Consider the following 9,434-nt stretch of genomic DNA (forward strand, 5'->3'; position numbering starts at 1 on the left):
AACCGATGAAAACAACCCATTTACAACAGAGTAGCTTCAGTTTCTATGAATTCAACAAATCTGGAGTCCAGGTTGTTTCTATAAAATGTGATTTATTAAACAGCATACCTGATAGCAATGTTACATAGAAACTGCATCAAGAGTGCTTAAAGTGAAGACTGCAGATTACGGCGTTCATAGTAGAAAGCGTGACGCGGTTCTCTTGGCTCCTTGAGGAACACACGGTGGTGTGCTCCTTGTGACAGCGTCCACGGCGCCCCATCCCCCCCCCCCGAGCTGAGCTGCTACTGGGTTCTCAGCTGTGTGATATACATCCTGACGACAGTGGGGAAACAAGACTGTACACGGGTGCTGGCTAATGTTACCACCACGCTGGACTATAGCAATAAAGTCCTCTCCCACATGGAGCCGCTGGACAGATGCATGCAATTAAATGTGTGAGGACATTATACAGAGGGTACATTTGATGTCCTCTGTGCTGAATGAGGAGCGACGTGTTGGACACAGGCCTCGAACATCTAGTGAAGTAAAAGTGATTGGAGTTCTCTACTGGTAACATCGTCAGCATGTTGCCTGATGTTCTCTGAATTCTCTTGTTCCGACATTTGTAATTGACAGATCTTATAATACTTGTGTGGCCCCCTGATATGAGTGGATTCTGCCACACACTGGTACTTTCACAAAGTAAAATGGGCCAGTTCTCCTCTGTTGACCACCAGGAGAAGCTCCGGGTTTGGGAAGATCTCGTACTATTGGTGTTTCTTTGGGAAGTATCTCGAAATGTGTCTGGATGGATTGAACTATCTGACGGACGGACGGAGGTAAAGTAAAGGTTGTAAAGTGTTTGATCCCCGGAGTGAAGTCGGAGGGGGAAGTTACTTCTTGATCACTTCCTCTTTCAGCTTGTCGGCCAGATGTTTTCTCTTCTGGAGCTTCTTCCTCTCCTCAGCAGTTATCTCCTGTGTGGAAAGACCAGACAGTCAGGTTGAAACCTTTACTGACAACAACCACCAGCACGGCTTGAAACTAAACGGTGAAGGGTAGAAGAAGCAGCGAGAAGGCTACTAAGATACAACACAGCACACGGGTACAAACTGGAGAAGTAGATGAGTCGAGCCGGGGGTGGAACACGTAGCTAGGCCACACCTACCTAAAAGAATTGCTTTCATTTCAAGACCTCCATCAAACCCACTGTCTCTCTTAGTGGAGGCAGTTTCAGTCAATGAAACCTCTTGGGGCTCAAAGTCAAAAGAGTAAAGACTGCAAACAACTCCTTCTCCGTGCGTGACAAGTGTTGATGGAGGACTTTAGGTCAGGTTTTGTGAGGACAAGAGGAACAAAAAGGAGAGGGAACCACACACACACACACACAACGCTTCAGCCATGAACGACTACACGTGTTCGAGTCCGGCAGAGGCAGCTGACGGGTCACCTTCGGTCTGGAGGAGTTAGCAGAGTGCTGTGCAGTAGAGGGCGCAGGAAGAGGGGGGGCACAGGCCCCGTTCCTCTGGGACTGTCCCACAGCCTCCTGACAGGCCCGGCACAGACGGAGGGAAGTGAAGAACAGGGATAAATAAATAAAATAAATGAGTCAGAATGAAGATAAAGAGAAATCAGGAGAAAAATGTCGGTGAAAGAAAACTGGGTGAAATCAACAATAGAAAGAGAACTTAATATTAAAAGAATTATGACCAATCAGTACTGTAATCAGTATTACAACTATGTAAATTGTTAGGTCCTCACACAATTTCAGCACAATGTGATAACTGGGACACAACTGACAGCCAGGGTCAAGCTCTTAACAACATGAGAGAGCCCTTGGATGGATAAGACGCTTGTGCAAAGTTTTTTGTTGTTATTTTGTTATTTTCAAAAAAAATTCCCACTTGTCTAATGGAAAAAAAATCAGACAAAACACATTGGCTTCATCTTGTTAAGGATAATTCCACAGAATGTGTCAAAGACAAAACCAATGAGCAGAGGATGAAAGGGAGTTAGGTAACATGAAGTGGATTGTAGTGGAGGAGTGGGCTGTCTGTACCGGGGTGGTGGTGGGTGCTGGTGTGGGAGCTGGTGGGGGGGCCTCCTCTGATGTGGTGGTCTGCTTGGTCTTCTGCTGCTCCTTCTTAAGCGCGTGCAGCTTGTCTCGCTGCTGACAGAGATATGCTGCCCTCTGCTGGAGCTCCTCCTGCTGTGACGATGACAACTCCTGCAGGAGAGAGAGAACAAGTTCACCAGCAACTCAGAGCAGCCACAAGCAAGCACGGTGAACTCTACTCAGTCAACTCCTTCCCAGCTATTTCAAAACAATATGAACAGGTTTGGGTTTTTTCTGCAAGCTCCTTGTTGATGTATTACTTTAGAATAAATGTACGAAAGATAACAGCAGTGAAGAAGGAGGAGATGTAGGATTTTGGAAAGACTACAGGAGGAAACAAGGAACATTCTCCCTGTTCCTAGTCTGTGAACGAGGAGTTCACAAAGTGTTGCTTTAACCTGGAAAATCATTTAAGCAGGTTTCCTGCGGAGGATCATGATTCCATTATTGTCTCCGGACTATTTGTCGCTGGATTTACTCTACAGTTTCAAACAGGTACAATGCAGCAGGACGTTAGCACTTGATAGTTTGCCTTTCTTGAAGAAAATTGTACTTTCTTGATTCTTGTTGTTCTTGGTTTGTACCCTCATGGTTAAATGCACTTATTGTAAGTTGCTTTGGATAAAAGCATCAGCTGAGTGAAATGGAAAGTAATGTAAGAACAGTTCTCTGTTCTCTGCACACTTGGTTTGTTTCTTCTTCTGTGTGGCTCCTGTTTGTCATGTGGAGATATTTGTTTTCATTACGTTTTGTATGAGCCTCACAGAATGACTGACAGGTTCCACACTGCCCCTCCCAGATGGTGCAGCAGGCTCACAGACTCACAGTAAAAGGCTTAGAGAAGCCCGCCTCCCTGTGCGCCTCCTCCAGACACGCCTCGGCAGCCGACTGGCTCCTGCTGCTCTGCTCCGTGGTCCGAGGAGCGCTGCTGGCGGACGGCTCGGCAGACTTCACTGGAGCTCTCACCGCTGGAAGGACTCTGGACTCCACAGTGTTACAATCTGAACACACAGGTTTAAATCACTTTGGGAACTTGTGAGTCTCTCAGGTTGGTCAGTAAATGAAGACGCAGTTAAGATACATTAATGTCTGTAACCCACACTTTCCTTCAGAGGTTAATGAGGTTTGGAAAACTACCATTTTGATTTAATCAAGGTTTTACCAAGATTAAAATAAAAGCAGTAAACCACCTATGTTAACCGTTTTCCTGAGATACCTGGTACGAGTTTTGACAAGGACCGGCCCTTAGCTGAACCTATTTCATCTCCAGCTCCAGGGTCAGTTGTCTTCCTCTCCTCTTTTCTGACAGGGTTGACCTTGACCTGGACACAAGGACCCACAGGATTTACCACACGTTGCACCTTTGACACAAACATTCAATTCAATTCATTCCATTACCGTAAAATACTAATGCTGGAAAATAGAAACTGCAACATAATCTCCAGTCCTTAGGTGGTAGACCTCAAATCGATCTGATTCTCTGTCTGCTGTTGCTGGCAGCTGAGTAGAAAAGCACTTTAGGCTGAAATTATTTCTTGATCACAAAGCTCTGATTAGTAATATATCTATGTGTATATTTGTATCAATATCTCAATGATATTTTCAGATTTGTAATAGCATGTCAGACACATTATGTTCCAGTCACCGTGCAGCAAACATTTTTAATCCATTGGTGTATCACGTGCAACCTAATTGACCGGCTTTAAAACTACAAAGCTACTACTTGACCAACTTGCTACAGAGATGATCAGACAGTTTCCACGTGTCCTCAGGATGCACCGATACCTCAGGTTTGAATTTTGAATTACATACCGATACAAAAATCATATAAAAAGAACTTCATTTTCTACCAAATTCGAATATACTCAGTTTTATATTTGCAGCTGTGGAAAGGTATCAAAGCATCCTCAGACTGGGCAGAACACTGCTATGATCTGATCACTGATGGTACAGTTACCAGATTCAGTTCAGTGGCAGTGTTTCCGTTCACCAGTGGGGTGAGGTGGCCATTACTGCTGCTGCTGCCTCTGCTGCCACCGTTCCCCTCAGCTTCAGCCTTATCATGAAATGAATACCTCATTAGAGAAACTGTCACATTATACGATTGATGATGGGACTTTAACAGGAAAAGGGAATGTCGGCAATAACCATTTTGCATCGGTAGTATCAGGCACGACACACAAAAAGCAATCAAAGGTTGTGTGTGTTGTGCAGAAGCTCAGGGTTCACATGAGGTGCTCCACAGATCTTGATCTGATTTGCCGCACGCAGCTCATGATGTCATACCTTGGCATTGGTGCATTGCTGGCTGGGAGCAGAGGTGGTATTCTGGGCTCTGCCGCTCTCCACCACTGGCCTATCAGAGCAGTCGCTGGAGGTGGAACCAACCTCCTCCTCGAGCAGCTGCCTCCTGGACATTTGCTCTTCGTACTCCTCTTTTGATTTCCTGAGATCAGGGTAGCAGGAGAGAATAATTACCAGGGCTTTGTGTAAATTAGCTCAAGCTAAATTCATAAATTTGGCAAAGGCTGAAACTGAAAAGTTCCACAACAGAGCATTCAAAGGCCTCTTTAAACAGTTCCAGGGTATGTTTGCTAACCCAGGTGTGATAATAACCATGCAAATTGAATGTTAAGCAGGTTCCATTGTTCTGTTAACCTCTGTCCATTGGCTCAATGAACTAGATACTAGAATAAGACAAGAACGTCAGGGATTTCCTCAAGGGGCAACACTCTGCCCTGGCCTGCTTACCCCAGGCACCACACACGAATCCTTTAATTGATTGATTTAACAGCTTTAATTGCCTTAGAGGTGATTTCCGAAAAGCATTTACCAGTAGGTTCAAATAGAGGGAGAGACCAGGGAAAAGAGCGAGAAGACGAGGAGGTATCGTTTCCTTTTTCCAAGAAAAGCTGCACAGGATAAGCAAGTGGATATGATGAAGTGTTTCATTAAACTGGTGATGAAGATTTACACCAACATGATGAACAATCTCATTGTCGGTGGCTTTATGGTTGGTCTCTTCAGAGGTGCTCACAATTATCCAGCAAGACAAAGATGTGACAAGTACCGTTGCATTTGAGCTTCTCACAACCTGGGCTCTAAAATGATATTCAAGTGCAGAACAGCTCTTCAAACTACCTGATATCATGTCAGTAAGGAATGAAAATCAACTTGCAGACTTGTCAGTGATTCAGATCCACCACAGAAAACATGTAAGAGTCTCATGGTTTGATGAAAGTTAAAATCAGGGACTAAGGAAAACTATTCTGTCACGGTGCAATCGGCTGCTTGTATGAAGGTGTAGTAGAAAAATTAACTAAACATGGGTGACAAACTATTTTGTATTTAGATAGTAAGCATTTGAAGCCTTGACAAGAGACTTTTATGACTTGAGCTGTTTTATGGTCGGCACTGTTAGTGTTGAAATACGGTGAGACCTTTTGTGACTTAATTACCCATCAAAGGAAATAGTGCATGTCTTCTTATCACCTAAGGAAACACATGTGAATCAGCTGCTAATGTTTAGATTCCTCTCCTTCCCCCAGTAGGGAACCTGTCTGGATTGGTTCAGAGGGACAGCCCTCAGTCCTCCTATATAAGACCTGTGTGTTTGACTGTTCTGCATCCTCACTCTGAGACCCTTGTGGTTTCCCTGTGTTGATCCTTTCTGCAGAAAGCCCCTTATTAAATACACGTAGATAACTTTGTTGTTGCCAGCCTCTTGTATCTCAAGATTTCCATCACAAAGGTCAGTGGCACAAACGCATAGCTTGTCAGAACATGTACCTCAGTGGTAGTACACAGCCAGGGTTCAGTGTTAAGACAAAGGGATAAAATGACTCTTTTCTCAGTTGCTTGTTTAGCGTCAGTCTCTCCAACCTAAAGTAGCTGGACCCTAAGGAGCTTAACCCCATTACACTCAATGTGTTCTACTTGGTGAAGCTTCCACCAGCAAAATCCCATTAGAGAGCAGCGGCAGGAGCATCAAGGAAAGCTGTGCACATGCAGGCCACGGGCGCCTAAGGAAAATGGATCAGAGCCGTATGATAGAAAACTCAGATCTTACATTAAAGGTTTAGCATTTATAGATCTGACATTTTACATAAACTATATCAATGACAGCGATTTGGAACAACTGGTTTCATTGCCACTTGGAGTTAAGGGAGTAAAGTTTAGGCCACACCAGTAAATATGGCACTTCCTTGATTCATCCTTTGAATCATGGTCAGAGAAGACGAGTCAAAGAAGACCAGTCAGTTAGGTGTTTACAGAAAGTGTGTGTGTCTGTAAGTGTGTGTTTCTACATGTGTGTGTCAGAGAGAGACAGAAAGACAGAATGAGACCAAGCGGATCAGAGAGAGAGAGAGAGAGAACAAGTGACTGACCTGAGAACCTCTTGCAGGATTTTCATCTCTTGCTGCTGCAGCTCCGTCATCACATCCACACCATCAGTCAGACACTCTGGAAGCTCCCCTACACACAACACAGACACACACATATTACTTGAAGAACATTACTGTATATCAGTCATGTTTTCCTGTTTGTGGGTGTGTTAGGGTGTAAGTGTGTGAGCGTTTAGCAGCCAGCGTACCATTTCTCTCTTTTATGACCCTGAGGGCTTGAAGCTGGAGTTCCATATTCTTCTGAACCATCATTGAGCGGAACATCTGGAAGTCGTCTGTGGCCAGAACCGGCTGGAACACCGACTGAACAAAGAAAACTACATGAGAGCATGAAACATCACTTTGCCCACAAGTTGAATAAATGGAATTGTAACGCTCTGTGCTATTTTCCTTTAATTTCTTGTAGGAATTGTATGCACAGTTGCACATGTTACATACTAAATATAACAGTTACATTTATCTCTAGCACAGCTGTTAAGACACGTCTGTCCAATTCCCAACCAGGGTTCTAGTGGGGACCCTTCGAAGATAAGAGGGACAGGGGGACCAGTGGAGGACGTCAATAATCACTATAATCAGCTGCTGTCTTGGACTCTCAGGACCCATTTGTTATGTGAGGTCACGTTTAGGTTTAGGTACAAAATAGAATCATGAATGTGACATGTTTAACGAATGGGGTCTTTGAAAATGTCTCTTCTCCCTGATGTATCAAGCTACAGTGATTGATTGAGCTTAAGACATCTGATGTTCTCCTGAAAATGTTGCAAGCAGCTGACAAGATTTCCTTGAAGTATGATTAAGTAGTGATATGAGGACCACATCGAATAATCAAAGTATTCCACCTCATTCCCTCAGTCATATTTTGGAGTCTAGATGCAATTTTATATTAAATAAATAAATAAAACCTCTGATTACTGAGAAATGAAACTTTTGCATCAGTTAATTTATACGTTTTCTACCTGCTTTACAGTCCTAACCTATTTACCTCAGTTTTAACTAATGACATCCAAGTATCTTGATTGCAAACAAATCCAAATCTCCATTTCTGCTAGTCTGGTATAGCCACATCACACTTGTTGATGGGTCAAGAGGAAAATCTGAGGATTGTACCATTTTTAGGACAAGTGTCGGTAAAACATCACTTCATCTTTGTGTCTCAAACTAGCTAATGGCTGGATGGATAAGCAAAATACACATCTGCCTTGAAGGAGGAGACAGAAACCAGTTCAGTTTGGCACCAGGAAAAATCTGCATCACTGGGCCTGTGTGAGAATGACCCATCCTTGACTCTTCATTCAGAGTAGGTGGCAGGCTGGCAGTCGAGTGCAAACGGGGATACCTGTAGTGCGTTGGACTTGGCAAAAGGAGAGGAGCACGCATCCAGGAACTGCTGCTCGTTGATGCCAACCTCCTCCATGTAGTTCTCCAACAGCTTCTCCACCTGCAAATAAAAAGCAGCTAATATCATCCCAGCGTTTCTGAAAACAGCTTGTGAGTGATGCATGAATTCAAAATCCACTTGAACTCACCAGCTTCTTATACTGCTGATGGATGTCTGTGTATGACAACTTGTTTTCATCTTCGTCATCAAAAACTGAAAAATGAAGAGCATCCAAATGTTAGAAGTATAAGTTCCCATGGGAGACATTTGATAAACAAGACACACACATTAATTTGTTTGATTCTCTGTTTGTCACGAAACAACACACACTTAACACAACTTCTTGTACAAATACTTTCACTCATAAAAAGCTTTCGACAAATGACACAGTAATAAACTGTTTAAATTAAATAGGTTTATACTTATCTCCACTTGTTCCTGTGTTATATTGTTTTATGTGTCGTATTTCCAAGAACTAATAATTGTCTTATCTCTTAATATCAACAAGATATTAACTCTTAACATAACTTCAGTTCAGACGACTTTACCAAGCTGCTGTCTTTTATCTGAACTCACATGATAAACACAATAGATCAGGACAACACACAGAAGAGTTATGTAATAAATAAATAAATAAATAAAAGGATGGAGTCAACACTTCACGCATCATTCACAAGGGAAGTGCAGTAGAGACTCGATGTTAGCATCCAGAGCTAAACGAGTGTTTAACACTGAATCTGTTAAAGTGTTACTTCCACAGTTTGGTGGCTAATGTTTCTACCTAGCTTGTAATCTTCTCGTCCTGTGACAGGTCTCTGTTTCTCACCCTGGGAGCTTCGTGGCTTCAAAAATGAAACTAATGAACCGGAAATCACACTCTCTGATATTTAAATGATCGATTAATAACCAGCTGCTGAATTATTAGATATCAAACAAATGTAAATAGGTCGCAGTCACAAGTTAGCGCTAGCTTAGCCACCTCGCTAACTTGGTCCAGCCCGTGAGGCTGCTGAGAACAAGGCGAGTGGCTGAGTTTGTTTACCTGTGCATCTGTTCTCCATGAAGTCCGTGACGGGCACGACCCACTCGGGGCTGCCCAGGTAGCCCACGATGCTCTCCACGACCCAGTCGCCGTCGTCCTCCGCCATGGTGGCCGCTGCGGAGCGCCGGGCGGCGGTAGCAGCGTTAGCAGCTGCGGGGGTTCGGGTCCAGGTCCTCCGCTACAGCACGAACACACACGGGCCCGGACACGCGGGCACAGACATCGGGTCTGTTGCGCTTCATGAACCAGGCTCCATGGCGCGGCTCAGCGGCTGCCTCCTTGTCTCCTCGCCTCCTCGCCTCCTTTCCTAGCGGGAGATCTGCGAACTCATCAGTTTGCAGGCGAGAGTGATGACGCCTAATCGGTTGCCAGGGCGACTGTTGCGTCAGTGCCTGAGTCCAGAAAGGAAACAGATAATATAATATAATATAATATAATATAATATAATATAATATAATATAATATAATATAATATAATATAATATGACATAATATAATATAAAATAA

At 43.7% G+C, this 9,434-nt stretch overlaps 1 protein-coding gene across 5 annotated transcripts; it reads right to left on the reverse strand.

Moving 5' to 3' along the window:
* Positions 1-72: 72 nt before the first annotated feature.
* Positions 73-9,262, reverse strand: cfap36 (cilia and flagella associated protein 36). Of its 5 annotated transcripts, XM_062401513.1 has the most exons (12): positions 8,928-9,262; positions 8,034-8,098; positions 7,844-7,945; positions 6,693-6,807; positions 6,487-6,574; positions 4,385-4,544; positions 4,056-4,154; positions 3,315-3,420; positions 2,924-3,099; positions 2,042-2,209; positions 1,433-1,528; positions 73-959 (listed from the first exon to the last, which is right to left on the reverse strand). In XM_062401513.1, the coding sequence occupies exons 1-12, from the start codon at positions 9,031-9,033 to the stop codon at positions 876-878; spliced, it is 1,365 nt and encodes a 454-aa protein (XP_062257497.1). In that variant the 5' UTR covers positions 9,034-9,262; the 3' UTR covers positions 73-875. The 5 variants fall into 5 exon arrangements, with proteins under 5 accessions (XP_062257497.1, XP_062257500.1, XP_062257499.1 ...); XM_062401516.1 differs by lacking the exon at positions 4,056-4,154; XM_062401515.1 differs by lacking the exon at positions 1,433-1,528.
* Between the last annotated feature and the right edge of the window lie 172 nt (positions 9,263-9,434).

Source organism: Platichthys flesus, chromosome 12 (assembly GCF_949316205.1).
Source record: "Platichthys flesus chromosome 12, fPlaFle2.1, whole genome shotgun sequence".
NCBI classification, from domain to species: domain Eukaryota; kingdom Metazoa; phylum Chordata; class Actinopteri; order Pleuronectiformes; family Pleuronectidae; genus Platichthys; species Platichthys flesus.